The sequence below is a fragment of the Mobula birostris genome, chromosome 9 (genome assembly GCF_030028105.1).
Source record: "Mobula birostris isolate sMobBir1 chromosome 9, sMobBir1.hap1, whole genome shotgun sequence".
Lineage (NCBI taxonomy): Eukaryota > Metazoa > Chordata > Chondrichthyes > Myliobatiformes > Myliobatidae > Mobula > Mobula birostris.
This window is the reverse complement of record NC_092378.1, coordinates 6,532,742-6,553,161: the sequence shown is the minus strand read 5'-3', so window position 1 is coordinate 6,553,161 and position 20,420 is coordinate 6,532,742. Positions and strand designations below refer to the sequence as shown.

Genomic DNA, 20,420 nt, shown 5'->3' with positions numbered 1-20,420 from the left:
TTTCTCAACACTAGTCACCCTTCTACCCATTTTTATATCATCCACAAAATTGGCCAGAAAGCCATCAATTGATTCATCCAAATCATTACATACAACATGAAAAGAAGAGGTCCTAACATTGATCCATGTGGAACGCCACTAGTCACCAGCAGCCAATCAAAAAAGCCCCCTTTATTTCCACTCTGGCTCCTGCCAGACAGCCAAGCTTCGATCCATGCTAGTATCTTTCCTATAATATCATGGGCTGTTAGCTTGTTAAGCAACCAAATGTGCAGCACCTTCTGAAAATCCATTAAAAACAACATCTACTGACTTTTGTTTGTCTATCTTGCCTGTTATTTCCTCAAAGAATTCCAACATATTTGTCAGGCAAGATTTCCCCGAAAGGAAACCATTTTGACTTTGGCATATTTTTATCATGCATCTCCAAATACCCTGAAACCTCATCCTTCCAGCATCTTCCCAACCACTGGTCAGCTAACTGGCCTACAATTTCCTTTCCTCTGCTTCCTTCCCTTCTTAAATAGTGGAGTAACATTTGCAATTTTTCAGTCCTCTGGAACCATTTTTGCACAATCTAATGATTCTTGAAAGATCATCACTAATGCCTTCACAAGCTCTTCAGCTACCTCTTTCAGAACCCTGGGGTGTTGTCCATCTGGTCCAGATAACTCATATTCCTCAGACCTTTCAGCTTACCAAACACCTCCTTAATATAGCAACGATGCTCACTTCTGCCCCATGACACTCATACTTCTGGCATACTGCTAGTGTCTTCCGTAGTAAAGGCTGATGCAAAATACTCACTATGCCAGTCCACTATTTCTTTGTCCCCCATTGCTACCTCTGCAGCATAATTTCATAGTGGTCTGATGTCCATTCTCGCCTCTCTTTTACTTTTTAATTTTGCCCCTGTTACACTGCAGCTCACCCCACTGACTGCAATTATGCCCTATCATCTGCCAGTCTTTCCTTACAATCTCACTACATCTATTTTTATACCGACTGCCCCATCCTCAGCCCCATCATTCCAATTCCCAACCCCTGCCAAATTAGTTTAAACTCTCCCAACAGTTCTAGCAAACCTGCTCGCAAGGATATTGATGCCCCTCGGGTTCAGATGTAACATGTCTTTTTTGTACAGATCATACCTTCCCCAGAAGAGATCCCAATGATCCAGAAATCTGAAGCCCTGCCCCTTGTAGCAATTCCTCAGCCACACATTCATCTGCCAAATCATCCTATTCTTACTCTCATTAGAGTCAATCCATGAGCTTTTGGGATTCCTCTGTTACGTACCCCGTAACTGGGTTGCCAAACCAGCAGAAATGGATCACTCAGTTGGAGTCTGGATTACTAGAACTAAGAAAGTTTTATTAAAGAAACAAGCAACACAGTAATTGAAAGGATAATAAATGCAACAGTTCAGCAATGATAAACACACATGCACAGAATTAAGATAACAGGATCAATCAAGCTCTATCGTTGTCTAGGGGTAAATGACCAATTTCAAAGTGACAGAAAGTTCAGTCCAATTTAGTTCAGTTCGCAGTAATCGTTGCCATGGCAATGGATAATGTGGGGGGAGGGAGAGAGAGAACGAGAACGACTGATCATTCAGAAACGGCTTCCACTCACAGACCGGTGGTATTGCTCACAAGCAGCTCCCAGGCAGGTCCTTTGTGATGTCACCTGAGGTCACCGCCTGTGACCCCTCCTCCAGATGCGGTCGATCCTCTGTAGTGAACCCGGCACCCAGGCGAGGGTGGACACACACCGGGTTCCCGCTGATTGTACCTTTCCACCCTGTGCGTTTAAGGTCCGGTACTTCCCACCGACTCGTGAGAGGCGCACCGCTCCCAGGGTCTCGTTACCTCGGGTGTCGTGTGCATCCTGCCTTAGCGAACCTGTCCCTTTTTATCCCCCTGCTGGGGTATCGCCTGTCCATCACTTCAAACAGTTCAGGGTTCAAAGGGGGAGCCGCTCCAGACAGCTCTCTCTCCCGTCCCTTCATTACACATCTCCAGACGCTGCTTCATTGTTCCTTATCTCTCCTTCCCCCTGAGGACAGGGGGCAGACCAACTGTTGATGCCACTGATGCTAACCCAGGCCAGCAAACATCTTAATTTATGTGTATTCTCGTCACACCTTAGTGCATATTTAAAAATTAACATTGTTCCATGCTAATCTAGATTTGTTAAAGGCAGTAACACCACCTCAGATTACATTTCTTTTTCCTCATCTTTGTAATACTTTGGTTACATTTATTTTAGTTAATGTTGTTCAGTGAGATATGGTGCCCAAAAAGTATTCACCCTCCTTGGAAGTTTTCATATTTTATTGTTTTACAATATTGAATCTCAGTGGATTTAATTTTGCTTTAACACTGGTCAGCAGAAAAAACTCTTGTATCAAAGTGAAAAAGATTTCTACAACTTGGTCTAAATTTATTACAATTAATAAACACAAAATAATTGTTTGCATAATTACTAACCATCTTCAAGTCAATATTTAGTAGATGCACCTTTGGCAGCAATTACAGGCTTGAGTCAGTGTGGATAGGTCTCTATCAACTTCACACATTTGCAATTTTTTCCCCCATTCTTCTTTACAAACTGCTCAAGCTCTGTCAGATTGCATGAGTGAACAGCCCTTGGCCACTCCAGGACATTAACTATGTTGTTTTTAAGCCATTCCTGTGTGGCTTTGGCTTTATGCTTGAGGTCATTATCTTGCTGGAAAACAAATCTTACCCCAAGTCACAGTTCTGTAGCACAGTGGTTCCCAACCTCCGGGCTGCGGACCGATAGTGGGCCGTGAAAAATGCAGCGTTCCAGCTACCACTGCATTCTTCACGGCCCGGTATCAGTCCAGAGGTTGGGGACCACTGGTCTAGCAGACTATCAGGTTTTCCTCCAGGATTTCCCTGTATTTTGCTGCATTCATAGAACATAGAATAGTACAGCACAGTACAGGCCCTTCGGCCCACAATGTTGTGCCGACCCTCAAACCCTGCCTCCCATATAACCCCCCACCTTAAATTCCTCTATATGCCTGTCTAGTAGTCTCTTAAACTTCACCAGTGTATCTGGCTCCACCATTGACTCAGGCAGTGCATTCCACGCACCAACCACTCTGAGTTAAAAGCCTTCCTCTAATATCCCCCTTGAACTTCCCACCCCTTACCTTAAAGCCATGTCCTCTTGTATTGAGCAGTGGTGCCCTGGGGAAGAGGTGCTGGCAATCCACTCTATCTATTCCTCTTAATATCTTGTACACCTCTATCATGTCTCCTCTCATCCTTCTTCGCTCCAAAGAGTAAACCCCCTAGCTCCCTGAATCTCTGATCATAATCCATACTCTCTAAAACAGGCAGCATCCCCTGGTGAATCTCCTCTGTACCCTTCCTATAGTGAGGCGACCAGAACTGGACACAGTACTCCAAGTATGGCATAACTAGAGTTTTATAGAGCTGCATCATTACATCGCGACTCTTAAACTCTATCCCTCAACTTATGAAAGCCAATACCCCATAAGCTTTCTTAACTACCCTATCTACCTGTGAGGCAACTTTCAGGGATCTGTGGACATGTAGCCCCAGATCCCTCTGCTCCTCCACACTATCAAATATCCTGCCATTTACCTTGTACTCTGCCTTGGAGTTTGTCCTTCCAAAGTGTACCACCTCACACTTCTCCGGGTTGAACTCCATCTGCCACTTCTCAGCCCACTTCTGCATCCTATCAAAGTCTCTCTGCAATCTTTGACAATCCTCTACACTATCTACAACACCACCAACCTTTGTGTCACCTGCAAACTTGCCAACCCACCCTTCTACCCCCACATCCAGGTCATTAATAAAAATCATGAAGATGTCCCAGAACAGATCCTTGTGGGACACCACTAGTCGCAACCCTCCAATCTGAAAGTACTCCCTCCATCACGACCCTCTGCCTTCCGCAGGCAAGCCAATTCTGAATCCACCTGGCCAAACTTCCCTGGATCCCATGCCTTCTGACTTTCTGAATAAGCCTACCGTGTGGAACCTTGTCAAATGCCTTACTAAAATCCATGTAGATCACATCCACTGCACTACCCTCATCTATATGCCTGGTCACTTCCTCAAAGAACTCTATCAGGCTTGTTAGACACGATCTGCCCTTCACAAAGCCATGCTGACTGTCCCTGATCAGCCCATGATTCTCTAAATGCCCATAGGTCCTATCTCTAAGAATCTTTTCCGACAGCTTTCCCACCACAGACTTAAGGCTCACTGGTCTATAATTACCCGGACTATCCCTACTACCTTTTTTGAACAAGGGGACAACACTTGCCTCCCTCCTGTCCTCCGGTACCATTCCCGTGGACAACGAGGACCTAAAGATCCTAGCCAGAGGCTCAGCAATCCCTTCCTTCACCTCGTGGAACAGCCTGGAGAATATTCCGTCAGGCCCCGGGGACTTATCTGTCCTAATGTAGTTTAACAACTCCAACACTCTACCCTTCATTTTTACTCATTCATTTTACCCTTCATCTTCACAAGCCTTCCAGGGCTTGCTGCAGGGATGCATCCCCACAGCATGATACAGCTACCACTGTGCCTTACGGTAGGGATGGTGCATTTTTTGATGACGTACAGTGTTTGGCTTATGCCAAACATAGTGTTTAATCTGATGGCCAACAAGCTCAAATTTGGTTTCATCAGACCATAGAACCTTCTTCCAGCTGACTTCTGGCAAAACTCTAGCCAAGATTTTATGTCAATTCTTTCAACAGTGGCTTTCTCTTTGCCACACTCCCATGAAGCTGCAACTGGTGAAGCACCCGGGCAACAGTTGTTGTATGTGCAGTCTCTCCCATCTCAGCCACTGAAACTTGTAACTCCTCCAGAGCTATCATCAGATCCTTGGTGGCCTCCCTCACTAGTCCCCTTCTTCCACAGTCATTCAGTTTTTAACAACAGCCTGCTCCATATGACACCTATGCCATATTCTTTCCATTTCTTGATGATTGACTTAACTGTACTCTGAGGGATATTCAGTAACTTGGAAATTTTCTTGTATCCATCTCCTGATTTGTGCTTTTCAATAACCTTTTCATGGAGTTGCTTGGAGTGTTCTTTTATCTTCATGGTGTAGTTTTTGCCAGGATACTAACTCACCAGCAGTTGGACCTTCTAGCTACAGGTACATTTTTACTACAATCAATTGAAACACATTGACTGCACACAGGTGATCTCCATTTAACGAATTATGTGACTTCTTAAACTAATTGATTGCGCCAGTGATGATCCACTGTAGATCAATGTTGTAAAAGAATAACACATGAAAACATCTGGGGTGTGGTGAATACTTTTTGTAAGCACTGTATGTATAATTTGTATTAATTTAAGCCTACATTAACTTATTTGTCATGTTTGTAATGCACTGTGCAGCTGCTCCATAAACTACTTTTGATGGTATTTATATGGTGGATAGTCATATGTTTATGACAATAAACTTGAAATGAACAGTAGTCTGGCTTTTCTGGGAAATGCCGGCTTTTCTGGGAAATGCCTGCATTTCTTGCTGTAAATGAGATTTAAGCAGCAATGTAGTCTCCAATTTACTGGCTACACTCCACTATTAACTCCTCAAAGTGTCCATCAATGGGGCTGGATCGTGCTAAGATTCCTCAATATTTGTGCCTGGAAATTTGTTCTAGGATGGTGTGCCAGGTTTGATCTGGACAGGATCAGCAATCCCACCAATTTCAATGAGCAAGGAAGAAGGTATAAATTAGTTTAGTTTTTAAATATGTAGTGTGTTTAATATTTTAGTTGATATTATTTAAACTTTCTTAAAATTCAAATTTTTAATGGCAGTGGAAAGTACAAGACAAGTATAAACTTTATATGTTGATTCTATGTGGCCATTTAAAAATTACACCATGGATTTCAGTACAACAAACATTAAACAAGGATATAAATTTAATTTAAACCTGCAGCTACACGTTGGAGGAATATATCAACTTTCTTTCAGTCACAAATTTTAAACTTTCTGAAAATGCTAATACTGATTAACTGGATTTGTTGGTTAAATGAAAGTTTTAAATTTTACATATTGTGTATTACTTCACTTCATGTATTTATGACTTCTCTGGATGTGCAGGATATCAGCTATATTTACACTGTTTAAATATATATATCAGATGACCAACCACACTTTATTTTTATTGCTGTGATGCAGAGATTTAGCAGCTCTTTTTGGAATAGCCTGGGACTAGATCAAACTTGCTGGTAAAATTTTGACATTAGTTACCTAAAATGGACTTTCCATTCTACTTTGAAGTTGTTATTAAAGCTTGCATTCTCTCTGCTGGTTGAAAATGTCATAATTATTAAAACTTCTGTAATTGTTCTTGGTTAAACATGTTTAGGTGTTTTTGGTAAGGAGAGACATAGTTTCTGAACCTGCTTCCTGTCTGTACAGATGAGGCAATGATTGATTTTGTTTTTGCCAGTTTGGCTCCCAGTAATAAAGCATTTCAGACAATCGAGTCATAGATCGTCTATGATAGGCTATGCTTTTGTTTTTAAAGCATGCTTCTGATCTAGCTGTGCCTAACACCAGGATAGCGTTGGAAAGGATTGTCAGTACATAATGAAAGCACCAGACAGTGGGTGTAATGTTTAATTATCACTTGGTCTTTTAAATGTAAAATTACTAATTACTGCAAAAACCAAGACATTTGCTGAGGCTGATAATTTGGATATCACATTCTGCTGTGTTTGTTTAGCTGGTGAATACCATTTGAATACATCACAAGTGTTGATTTATAAAAAACAAGCTTTGTTGTGTTGCCTGTTATTTGAGGTATGTGGAACGTAGGCAGTCAGCTGGTGCGAACCTTCAGCACCCAAAGGAAGTCTTGCACAGTAAAGCCCAGCAATTGGTTACTTCAACTTCCTGTAAGAATTGTCTTTCTGTTCCTGGATGTTTTACATGAAACAGGTGAGATATTTAAAGCAGTTCTTGTTTTCATCTTCTGCCATTTGTATATCAGCTGCCACACAATACCCAATGCTAATGCAGTGTAAGCTGTAGTTTATCCAATGTAAGGTAATTTGCTAAACTGAATACAACCTTAAAAAAAACTATAATGTGACATCTCACAAATACTGTTCAATTTGAAACATAAATTGCAATGTAGTTTGACTAACAGCATAGAAAGTTAAAAATTAATTCATTCTATTCTCATAGTTAATTGATGAAATAATTAATTGTAATTTCTTTTTCACATAGAGTACAAGTTGAAGGGGCTGCCTGTATGTATGAGGATGGTAAAAGCATTTCGTTACTATTTTCAACATCCATGGAGTCGGCTGATTGTGGCCTACTTGGTGACTTTTTTCAATTTCCTCATTTTTGCTGAAGATCCCATTTCTCACAGTCAGACTCCGGCCAATGTAATTGTTGTTGGGAATTGCTTCTCTTTCATCGCAAATAAGTACCCTGGAGGTGGTTGGAACTTTCTAAAGGTGCTGATGTGGTTGCTGGCTATTGTCACTGGTCTCTTCGCAGGGAAATTCCTCTTCCATCAACTCATGTTTGGTAAGTCAAAGCCAGTTTATCTCAAAAGTTGTATGGTTGTCATGGAAACCATATTGGGACTTGACATAAATGACAATAAATAAAAATAACCTATAAATGAAAATTAGAAAAACTACAAAAGTAACAGAACCAACGTTTCAGGTTGAAGACCTTTTGTCATAACTGGAAAAGGGAGAAAACAAATGAGAAAATCTGCAGATGCTGGAAATCTAAGCAACACACACAATAAGCTGGAGGAACTCAGCAGGTCGGGCAGCATCTATGGAAGAGTAAATAGTCAACATTTTGGGCCGAGACCCTTCAGCAGGACTGGAGTAAAAAAGATGAGTAGACAGAGTTAGAAGGTGGGGGAGGGGAAGGAGAAATGCAAGTGAAAGGTGAAACCGAGAAGGGAGGGAGGGGTGAAGTAAAAAGCTGAGAAATTCATTGGTGAGAGAGATAGATACAGGGCTGGAGAAGGGTAATCTAATAGGAGAGGACAGAAGGCCATGGAAGAAGGAAAAGGAGGAGGAGCACTAGAGGGAGGTGATGGACAGACAAGGAGATAAGGTATGGTGAGAGAGGAAAATAGGGAAATGTGAAGGGGGGGCATTACTGGAAGTTCAAGAAATTGATGTTCATGCCACTAAGGTTGGAGCTACCCAGATGGAAAACAAGTTAGTTACAAATTGCAGTGAGGGTGGGGAGTGACAGATAGGATGAAGGCAAAATCTTCAATAAGGTGACACCGGTGTTACCTTTGGGTTAAGTTCTTAATAAATTTGTCTGGTTAACTTTTACAAATTCCTGATTTTGGTTTGCTTTACCCTGAGCCTTTTAAAAGGCATAGTATCATAGAGTTAGATAGCATTGGACATGGTTCTTTGGCTCAAATGGTCCAATATTCCTATCTAAACTAGTCCCTTTTGTCTGGGTTTGGCTCATATCCCTCTAAACCTTTTCTGTCTATGTACCTGTTCAAGTGCCTTTTAAATATTGTTAAATGTACCCGCCTCAATGACTTCTCTGGTAGCTCTTTCCATATTTGGACCACCTTCTAGCGAAAAATTTGCACCTCATGTTCCTTTTATATCTCTTTCCTCGGACCTTAAACCTATGCTTTTTAGTTCTTGATTCCCCAACCCTGGGGAAATAAAAGGCTGTTTGCATTCATCCTATTTATGACCCTGTGATTTTATACCACTCTGTAATATCACCCCTCAATGTCCTACAGTCCCAGATTGAATAAAGTCCCAGAGTGTTCAACCCCAGTTGGTTATAAAACATAGAACATAGAAAACCTACAGCACAATACAGGCCCTTTGGCCCACAAAGCTGTGCCGAACGTGTCCTTATCTTAGAAATTACCTAGGGTTACCCATAGCCCTCTTTTTTTCCAAGCTCCATGTACCTATCCAGGAGTCTCTTAAAAGACCCTATAGTATTTGCTTCCACCACCGTCGCCAGCAGCCCATTCTACGCACTCACCATTCTCTGAGTAAAAAACTTACCCCTGACATCTCCTCTGTACCTACTTCCAAGCACCTTAAAACTGTACCCTCTAGTGCTAGCTGTTTCAGTCCTGGGAAAAAGCCTCTGACTATCCACACGATCAATGCCTCTCATCATTTTATACACCTATATCAGGTCACCTCTCATCCTCCATCACTCTAAGGAGAAAAGGCTGAGTTCACTCAACCTATTCTCATAAGGCATCCTCCCCAATCCAGGCAACATCCTTGTATCTGTAAACATCTGTCTACAGGGCAAATTCTTGATCTAATTTCCATTAAATTATTGAATTCAGGTTGCTGGAAGAATAGATTAGATTAGATTAGATTATGAGAACAGTCCTCTTTTATTTTCATTTAGAAATGCATACATGCATTAAGAAATGATACAATGTTTCTCCGGAGTGATATCACAGAAAACAAGACAGACCAAAGACTAACACTGACAAAACCACATAAAGCAATACCATAATTTGATAAAGAACAGACCATAGGCACAGTAAAAATAATAGTCTCAAAGTCCCTAGTTGATCGACTCCTGAGTCCCCGATAGCAGGCGGCAAAAGGGAGAAACTCCCTGCCATAAACCTCCAGGCACTGTCAACTTGCCGATACCTTGGAAGCAGCCGACCACAGCCGACCCTGAGTCCATCCGTCTGAAAAATCCAAGCTTCCGAGCAGCCTCTCCGATACAGCCTCCCGAGCGCCATCCTCTGCCGAGCGCCTTCGACCTCTCCCTGGCCGCTGAAACACACAAAGCCGAGGATTTCCAGGCCTTCAGCTCCAGAGATTCCGGTTACCACACGGTAGCAGCGGTAGCAAAGCAGACATTTCGGAAGTTTTCCAAATGTACCGCGGTGCTCTTACGTCTGTCTCCATCAAATCAGGATTGTGCACAGTCCCCTACTTGACAAATAACTGATATTCATCACCGAAGTGGCCACACGCGCTGTCGTTGCGTCGCCATCTTCTCCCCCCCTCCCGGGAGGATTATTACTATTTTGTGAATCCGAAAAGACAATAAGAATGTGAGAGTTGAATTTGGCTTTTCATTTGCAACACTCAGACCCTGCTTAATGCTGAGGATGTTTTCCTTGGAGGTGGACTGCTATGTAAATCAGCACAAGGCGGGGTCACTATAACATTATCTAAATAGATATGTGTGCTTGATTTTAAAAAAATCAAACCTGAGATATGTGATATATTACTTATGTATACAGAGTAATTTGTGGAGTAACAAACACACAAATGGGCCTAGCATGTACATCAGTGGAGCAGCAACACATCGCAGCAGCTTCTTAGAGGAGGTGGGTCCTCCTCTAACCTTGGCTTCATCTTCAAGTAGGCGTTGAGATTTGACTGCCTTTTCTTAAGTTTCCTCTCATGAAGTAGTTCTCAGTTGCAGGAATTCCTGTCAACAACACCTCTCTTTGCCTTATTTCTTTGCTCCCAGTCAGGGTCATTCTGAGTGTCGATGTAGCCAATTTCAAAGAGGTGCCATCACAACCTGACACTTTCCAGCTTCCAAATGCCTTATCTCTTGCAGTTTCACATCCATGCTAATGCTTTTCCTAGACATCTTAGATGTACTTCCCTCACTGTAAGTTGCAGGCCATTTTCCAGACATCATGGGTGAAAAAAAGTGGAATAAATTGGCGAATGAAGAAGGAACATTTGCACACGTGGGGGAGGCAGAACGTGAATTAATACATGATTGGCTGTGAGTGGCTCAGAGTGTATGTAAAACACTCTCATTGGCTGATTGAATATTTATTGTAATGGCAGCTGCTCTTGAGAAGTTTTAAGTGTTGTTTAGAATTAATTTTTGTCATTTAAAAAAATTTCAATTAAGAATTGAATAACTGTGTTGTAACGAATCAGCACTATGTGGGGTCTGAGTGTATTTGTATTCTGATTGAATTTATGCTATGTTCAAGCAACACACATCAAAGTTACTGGTGAACGCAACAGGCGAGGCAGCATCTCTAGGAAGAGGTACAGTTGACGTTTCAGGCTGAGAACCTTTGTCAGGACTAACTGAAGGAAGAGTTAGTAAGAGGTTTGAAAGTGGGAGGGGGAGGGGGAGATCCAAAATGATAGGAGAAGACAGGAGGGGGAGGGATGGAGCCAAGAGCTGGACAGGTGATTGACAAAGGGGATATGAGAGGATATCCATCCCTCCCCCTCCTGTCTTCAATCATTTTGGATCTCCCCCTCCCCCTCCCACTTTCAAATCTCTTACTAACTCTTCCTTCAGTTAGTCCTGACGAAGGGTCTCAGCCTGAAACGTCGACTGTACCTCTTCCTAGAGATGCTGCCTGGCCTGCTGCGTTCATCAGCAACTTTGATGTGTGTTGCTTGAATTTTCAGCATCTGCAGAATTCCTGTTGTTATGCTATGTTCATTTGTATAATGGCAGTAAACTTATTTTTATTAAAATTGTTTAAAACTGCTCCATTTTAAAAATATGTATTTTTAATATTTCTGTTCATTAAAACGAAAACCTAAGAAAGCTGTGGGTTATACTTAAGAGCTACACTGGAAGTTCTATTACTGATTGTTTGTGATGATAGCTTTTAACATAGTCCAACCTGTGCCGTTTTGTGTTTATTCCATTACATTGACAATTAGGCAGCATGTGTGTGCATTAGTTTAATATCAACAAGCAATACATGTTTATTTTTTATTTTGTGGCCCTTGAAGGAAATAGATGTCTTGTTGCTATTATTTTAATTATTGAACAGCACTGGGAAAGGTGAGGAATTGCTGGCTTTAATAATAAATCAACTCATGGATTCTGAGAGCAAAGTTTAAAATTGGAGGGAAAAGTATTTTATGGGGTGCGGATATGAAGTATTTATTTCAGTCCCTGTACTAAAGAAATTGTAAATTGTATGAATAAATGGATGTGAGTATTTTGTTCAGCATGGACTTGTCAACAGTATGCAGTTTGAGGCTATATATCTGTGTTTTTAGAAAGCACTTCTATTGAAATGGTCTCTGGAAGGTCTACGCAGATCAGACTAGGGTTAATCACTCCTGAAAGCGCGGCTGAGATTCTTCTTTGTGATTTGTCTTCTGCTTATTCCAAATCTGCCTCATCCCAATTGCTGTTTCATAGGTTACACTGGACAACAAATTTTTTTAAGTGTTGCTTCCTCAGAGTTTTTTTTTTGTTTATGATAGACTGCTTGAAGTTGAACATGAACGTAATTTCAGACTACTTGTATCATATAGCACTTCGAAGAAACAAGAAATTAACTTACGTGGAATATAATGCATTTAATTGCATACCAATGCTGACACTTTGCAATACTTCAACTAAGCTAAAAATGTTGTTTTCCTGATTTTCATTTGTACTCAGTGTCTGAGGCTTCTCACTTAAGTGTCCAACAGTAACCAGCCAGCATTGATGGACTCCAGTGCCCTGAAACTGTTTCTCCATGACTGCAACGTCCTGGTGAAACCTTTCACCATGTTCATCACTGACAGTGCCAACAAAAGAATGTAGAAAATGAATTGTTAGTAACATGTTGTACTTCCTGATTTTGTATGCTTGAAAACTGTTGTCAACCAGCTGCATATAGGTTGGTGCTCTGTAGTTGCCAAGAACCTTTTTCAACAACATCCTTGAATGCCTTCCATGCGATTTTCTTCAGTCCCAGTAGAAGTTATTTGAATTACCTATCATTGATGACCTGTTTGATTTGTGGACCAGCAAAAATGCCTTCTTTAATCTTGGCATCAGTTATTCTGAGAAACGTCTGTCTCAAATATCGAGATCCTTCACAGCAATTTTCGTGCCCGTTGACAACAGATTCCATCCTTGCAGTCTTGAACCCAGTAATTTTGCTTTTGCCTTTGACAAGCCCAAGTCTCTGACCAGGTCATTTAACTCAGTTTGAGTTATCGGATGAGGCTCACTTGACATAAATCTATATCATGATCAGTATCATCTTCCATACCTGGCTCATGCATCATGGAATCTTTGTTTGCCTCCTCTAGATTCCAAGTTTTGTTTCTCTAAAACCTGTACTGCCATGCAGTGTCCGCCCTGCCTAAGCATGTCCAGGCATGCCTGGACAAGATAGAAAACATTTCAGCTTACATTGTGGGCAACATTTTAATTGATTTGAATATTTTAATAGATTTGAATATATATAATACAGGCATCCGTTAGTCTCGTGAGACCATGGATTTGCGCCTTGGAAAATTTCCAGGGCGCAGGCTTGGGCAAGGTTGTATGGAAGACCAGCAGTTACCCATGCTGCAAGTCTCCCCTCTCCAAGCCACCGATGTTGTCCAAGGGAAGGGCATTAGGGCCGATACAGCTTGGCACCGGTGTCGTTGCAGAGCAATGTGTGGTTAAGTGCCTTGCTCAAGGACACAACATGCTGCCTTGGCCAAGGCTCGAACTAGCGACCTGCAGATCACTAGACGAAAGCCTTAACCACTTGGCCACGCGCCAACATGATTTGTATTATGAATTGACATAACAAATATAGGCAATTTCGAAGAAAATGGTGCGTGATAGGGAAAATTCTTGGCAATTTTCATGATCAGCAGCCTAAAATCCATAAGATACACCCAAAAGTACTTGGGAAGCAAAATCTTTGTTCTCTAGTGTTACTACTCTATGATGAAGCTAATCTGGATTTAGTTGTTACTCTTGTATATTGGTGACTGGACTGGGTGGCGTATTCAGAACTAATGTGTCTGGCTTCAATGTGATGCTCTTTATCGTACAAAATTGAAATGATACTAAAACACTTTTTATTAGTTCTATTCTGTAATGTTTGAATATTGTAATTGCTAAAGTCCATAATCGTACCCAGCAAGTTTACAATTGCTAATCTAGATAAATTGTTAAGATTTAAAAATTCCCCTATTTATTTAAATATGTATCCACTTGCTGGGTTATATATGTTAATTAATAATTTTAATTATTGAATAATTCAATGTTTTTACTACAAAAATGTGATTGAATTAACAGAAGTCAATTATATACATTGTTTCTTTGCTTTAAATCTATATACTACTAAAACTCTCATGCTCTGTCTGTTTGTGACCTTCAATTAGCGCAAACAGTGCATTACAGCGGCACTTTTTTTGGCTAAATCTAATTGAAATGAGCTAACTTACAGAATGCAGGCAAAGTTCAGGGTTATATATTCATATAAAATTGCTCATTCGCCAAAAATCAGCAGGCTGCCTTTCACCCGAGACCCCATTGGCCATCATGGAAATCGGGACGCCACAGCCCAACGCATGCGCACGGCCAGCCTCAGCGACGCTTCACGATGCTCACAGAGCTGCTTCAACCTTCCATGGAGACGGTGACGCCACAGCCCGATGTATGCGCACGGCCAGCCTCAGCAGCACCTCACGATTCTCACAGCAGCCACACCAACCGCAGCGAAAGGGCAGGGCTATCACGTCCATTTAGGAGAGCACCAACCACATCATCAAGAAACAACAGCATCTTGGAGGCTTTGGCGTTACTGCTTCCTATCTTCTATCAAGCATTAGGGTAAAAATATATGGGTAGCCTAATTGTGCCGTGTGGAAAGAGAAGGGGGACATTATGGTCAAGAGATGACACCATACGTCGTCAGAAGCGGGAAGGAGAGGGAGAGAACAACAATTGGATGAAGCCAGGGCCGTACGACTCCAGGATCAAAGAGTCAGGACAAAAAAAATGAGAGAAGACGAGACAGAGGAGGTCAGGCATGCACATCTCCAAAATGACAACGATAGGTACAGACGGAGGAGAGAACAAGAATCTGATCAGGCCAGGGCCGCACGACTCCAGGATCAGAGAGAAAGAACAAGTGGTAGAAGAGACGAAGGATGAAAGGGCTGTGCGTCTCCAGAATGACAAAAACAGGCAGAGAAGGAGGAGAGAGGAAGAGAAAGAGGAGAAAAGGAAAGATCAACTCAAGAATATGCGGCACAGAGTAATTATAGCGAGACTTGCTGAAGATGACAATGGCCGCTTTCGACGACAATACCTCAACAGAGAAAGAGCAAGGCAAAATGCACGACTCGCATGCCGTCACATTTCTGCTGATGTTGGTTCGATGACCAGAGTATGCCCTCACTATCGTGCCTTCCTATTCACTGGAGAAACCGTATGAAGGGAAAGGTCAGGCTAGGCAATTTGCAGCCTCTATCTAATGAACCTATTGCAAACGAGTTCTGGAGGAACATCAGACAATACAATTGCCTCTTCTAATTGACGCCCTTTGGTGCCAAAGAAGTCGTTCCAACTAGGAATTGATGGAATCCTTCTGTGATTATTCAAGGCCAAATCCATCATTACATCGGACATTTAATGCCAGACCCGACCCAGCAAGCCTGATTCCTTCAAATTTACTTCATGGATCCTCAAAACAGTGTAGAATTGAGAATGGGGATACTCCAGAATGATGGAATTCAACGTGAGATTGTTGAATTATTCGAAAACCTACCATGACAACGAAACCTGTACATTGCATCCCTTCAACTTGCAAAAGAACAAATTCGAGGCATGCCAGAGGCGTCCATTGTCATTGATCCTGACCGGATTTCGGCATTTGAGCATGAGAGAAAATTTAATGCACAAATTGCCAACAAAGTCGCTGTCATTATACCGAACAGCACCAAACCTGAAGTAAGATCACCGCACATTGTGTTGTAAGAACAAGGAGGTGATTTGCAAATAATTTTGGAGTCCCATCACTCATATGACAGCTTTCAATATGTACTTTTCTTTCCACTTAGAGATGATGGCTGGCATCATCAAAAATCTGAATGACAAACAACAAGAAACTGACGGCAATGTGTTATTATGCGTATCGAATAATGAACCATGAGAATGAGTTTAATTACCTTCCCAGAGGAGGGCGTCTATTCCAACAGTACTTGGTCGATATGGCTGCTAAGATTGAGGCGAGAGGCTGAGCTACATCCGAATGAATCAAGTAACCTTGAGATCAACAACATATAGAGGCCTGACTGATGTATTGAATGATGACAATGATTTCAGAAACATCGGAAGGCACATCATCCTCTCCTCAACATTTGTCGAACTGAGATGCATGATGGAACGATGTCAGGATGCCATGATGTATATATGGAAATATGGTAATGCCTCATTGTTCATTATAATGACATGAAATCCAAACTGGCCCAAAATCCGACAGCATCTTTTTTGGCATCAACCACCAAATGATCGGCCAGATTTAATCGCGAGAGTGTTTGACTTGAAGAGAAAGTTGTTTATGAAGTACCTCACTGGAACAGATGGTCTGTTTGGTAGGTGTATCGCTTACATTGTAAGTGTCGAATACCAAAAGCGGGATCTGCCTCATTTGCACTGTCTACTGTGGCTCGATGTGGCATCCAAACCAAGACCACAAGATTATGATAAATTAGTTCAAGCAGAAATACCAGACCCAAATGAAGAACCGGAGCTGCATGAATTGGTATTGAAGCACATGATACATGGTCTGTATTGCACCACTAAATCACCTTGTTGGCAAAATGGTACATGCAGTAAGAGGTATCCGAAGCCATTTATTGAGCATACAAGGTGTGGGGATGATTCATATCCTGCGTATAGGAGACGGTCTGTGCAAATGGGAGGATTCGAAGGTCATCAAGTAGGACGACAAAGTCGAACTACAACTTCTGAATGGGTGGTCCCGTATAATGCTCAACTATTAAAGCTGTTCAGTTGTCGTCTAAATGTCGAAATATGCCCATCTGTCAAGTCCATCAAATACGTGATCAAGCACACCATGAAGGGGAGTGATCGGGCAATTTTTGGAGTGAATAGAGAAGATGAAATCACACAGTATTTGACAGACAGATATATCGGGCCCTCTGAAGCTGTCAGATTGATACTTGGATTTCCAATTCACGAGAAGGAACCAGCTATTGTTCGTCTTCAAGTGCACCTTCCCCAACAGCATCAAGTATTCTTTCGAGAAAATGCTGCTGTTCAACTGAATAATGGTATGCCAAGAACCACTTTAACGGAATTCATGGATCTTTGCACTCGTGATCCATTTGCAAGAACCCTGTACTATGCGGATATTCCCAGATTCTATATGTAGACTAATAAAAGATGGGAAAGAAGGAGAATGGGGAAAAGAGTGGAGGAGTACTCCGGCATTTTTGAAGCAAATGTTCTGGGTCGAGTGTATACCATTTCTCCACGAAGTGGTGACCTCTACTATTTGAGACTTCTTCATCACACAAAGGGACCAGTGTCTTTCCAATCATTGAAAACACATGATGGAGATACCCTTCCATCATTCAAAGACGTCTGCAGAGAGAGAGGATTGTTGCAGTATTGGTGTTTTTAAATCAATGTTACAAAGGGCAGCAAACTATGGAAGAAGCAGTGAGAACAAGAATGCCCAGAGCAATGAGAGATTTGTTTGTCATCTTGCTAACAAACACTGAAATCAACAATCCACAGCAATTATGGAACCGGTTCAAGAATGCAATGTCTGAAAATTTCTTACAAATGGAGAGGAGAACCATCAATGATCCTAACATCATGATCGATGAGAGGCATCATGGACAAGCTCTTCTGTATTTCCAAGAGAAACTTGCGAACTTGGGCAAAACACTTAAAGAATATAACTTGACAACACCAAAAAACTGTACAATTCCTCAAAATGCTGGCAATCTGGAATTATTGTGTGAACTGCAATACAACAGAGATGAACAGCAGGAATTTGTTTCACAGAAGGAGCCTCTATTGAATAATGAGCAAAGGGAAGTATATGAATATGTGTGCGACTGCTTGGAAAGGAATCTCTCTTCAATGATTTTCATTGATGCACCAGGAGGAACAGGCAAGACATTTATCATCAACTTGATCCTTGCTAAAGTTAGGGGAGGTGGAGGTGTTGCTATTGCTGTAGCATCATCAGGTATTGCAGCAACATTGATACCTGGTGGTAGGACAGTGCATTCACGATTCAAAATACCCCTCAAAGTCAATGAGAATGCCCTTTGTAACATTGATTTAAAAACACCAATACTGCAAATTTACTCCAAAATGCAAAGCTTATTGTCTGGGGTGAGTGCCCCATGATTAGGAGGGAGAGCTTTGAAGCCATGGTCCGCACTCTTCGTGATGTATGCAGCAAGAATGAGGCCTTCGGGGGTACTTTAACCATTTGCTGTGGCGATTTCCATCAGCTTCTCGCAGTTGTGAAATGCGGAAATGATGCTGATGTGGAGAATTCATGCATTAAAAAAACCTACTTATGGAGAAGCTTCATCAAGTTTCAATTGAAGAGAAACATGCGATTGAGTGAGGGAGAAAGGACGATATTCTCAGTTCTTATTGGATGTTGGAGAAGACAAGATTGAGAAAAATTTAAACAATGAAATCGAATTACCTGAAGATATGATTCTGCCAGCAACAACTATGGAAGAATGCATTGATTTCATCTACCCGACGTTTGACAATCCTGCAGAACTCTTCTCCAGGAATTCTATCTTGGTTCCTCTTAATGAAATGATGCGAAAAATAAACTTCACATGCATTAGATACTTCCCTGGAATCATGAAAGAATACTGCTCCTTCAATGCCGTAAGTGAAGGAGCTAACACCACTCATTTTTCTACAGAAATCCTTGATTTCGTCAAACTCTCTGGATTGACACCACATAAACTGGAATTGAAGAGGGGATCTCCCATCATTTCAATGAGGAACTTGGATCCACCAAGGCTTTGCAATGGAACGCGAATGATGGTGGAAGAACTGCACGACAATCTCATCGTAGCAAAGATAAATTTTGGTGCATTCAAAAATGACATTGTCCTGATCCCAAGAATTACTCTCAATTTATCAGAAGCGGAAGATGTCCCTCTTCAGTGGAGCCAGTTCCCGATACAGTCATGCTTTGTTATGACTATACATAAGGTGCAAGGCCAAACCATGCAGAATATGTTGATTTATCTGGAGAAACTGGTATTCCAGCAGGGTCAGCTGTACGTGGCTTTAAGCCGGGGAAAAAGAAATGAAAACGTTAGAGTATTTCTGAAGGGTGGCAGATCAATCAGAAATGTAGTCATAAAAAGTGTGCTTCATTAAATGAGAAGGACAAATATTTGTCTTGCTACGCATCTTTCTTCTTTAATACGCTGAGCTCTTCTTCTTTTATTTCCAAAGCACATCACGTCACACTGCACTACCTTTCTCCCAAAAGGTGCCCCAACGGGTCACCCGGTTGTCTAGTCAATTCTAAACTAAACCCCCAGTGTAGCGGCTGCTTGAGCAAATCAGCGCTGCTGCTAGAGACCAAGAATGGGGAGTTATCCTGTATGATGCGCCCTCTGATCCAGTCCAATAGTAATGTTCAAAAAGTCTTGTCCTTTGTTAGCAATTAGCAAAACATACAGTCTCGAAGTGATGAAATTTATGAAACTAAAGCTAGTGATATTAAACATACTTAAGTGGGCTTAAGTAAAGTTAAGCAGAGTTAAGGGATTTCAAATGTAGTTAAGTGGTCAACAAAAGATATCACACCCGGTGGTCCTCAGCTCTAAAACTAACCAGAATAAAGCATGATTACGTAACTTATTCCCTTTGATTTTACCACCCCCCCACCCATGTGACTAAACCCATAATGAACATAATAAATGCACAACACAGAATACAATGCAGATAGAAAACAGGTGCATGGCTCTTACACCCAGAGGTTGACCGAGGATATGTTGCTTTAATGTTATATAATATGAAATTTCATTTATGCTTCAACTGGGTTTGCCTATTTATTAACTGATGGGTTATTTTGGTCATCCTTATTGTTGTTCTTAATTAAAGATTCTGTTATATTGTCGATCCAGACTCTGATGTTTTAGAAACATAGAAAAACCTACAGCACAATACAGACCCTTTGGCCCACAATGCTGTGCCGAACATGTACTTACTTTAGAAATTACCTAAGGTTACCCATAGCCCTAGCCCTCGGTTTTTTCTGGAAGCACTCATCTGCCTAGAAGATGAATCAGAATTATCTTTCGTAGTAATTATTTTTTCCTTGATAGGCTTAGATTGAAAAAGAAAAGGAGTAGTGGAAAGGGAAATTCGCTGGATGGTTTGAAGGCATGAGTGCTTAAATGGCAGCAGTGAAAGTGCAAGGCCAAAAGAGTTTGTAAATGCAGCATTTAGTGCTGCTGCCTCATTGCTTTGGTGAACCAGATTCAACTCTGACTTTGGATGCTGTTCATGTGGTGGTTGTACATTCCCTGAAAGCTAAAATTTTTCTCCTGTTTCAAAGATGAGCTGGTAGGTTAATTGGCAAGGTAAGTTGTTCCTGGCATAAATAG

The 20,420-nt window shown here is 41.5% G+C and overlaps 1 protein-coding gene across 5 annotated transcripts in view; it reads left to right on the top strand.

Annotated features, from left to right (window-relative positions):
* tmem117 (transmembrane protein 117) overlaps positions 1 to 20,420 on the top strand; it is a 433,754-nt gene that overhangs the window by 34,823 nt on the left and 378,511 nt on the right. For 2 of the 5 annotated variants that reach the window (XM_072267436.1, XM_072267437.1), the window contains exon 2: positions 7,285 to 7,593. In XM_072267436.1, the coding sequence (XP_072123537.1) occupies positions 7,285 to 7,593 (309 nt within the window). Of the gene's footprint in view, positions 1 to 6,933; positions 6,994 to 7,043; positions 7,102 to 7,284; positions 7,594 to 20,420 lie in introns of those variants that run through there. The other 3 variants (XM_072267433.1, XM_072267434.1, XM_072267435.1) reach the window with 3 other exon arrangements.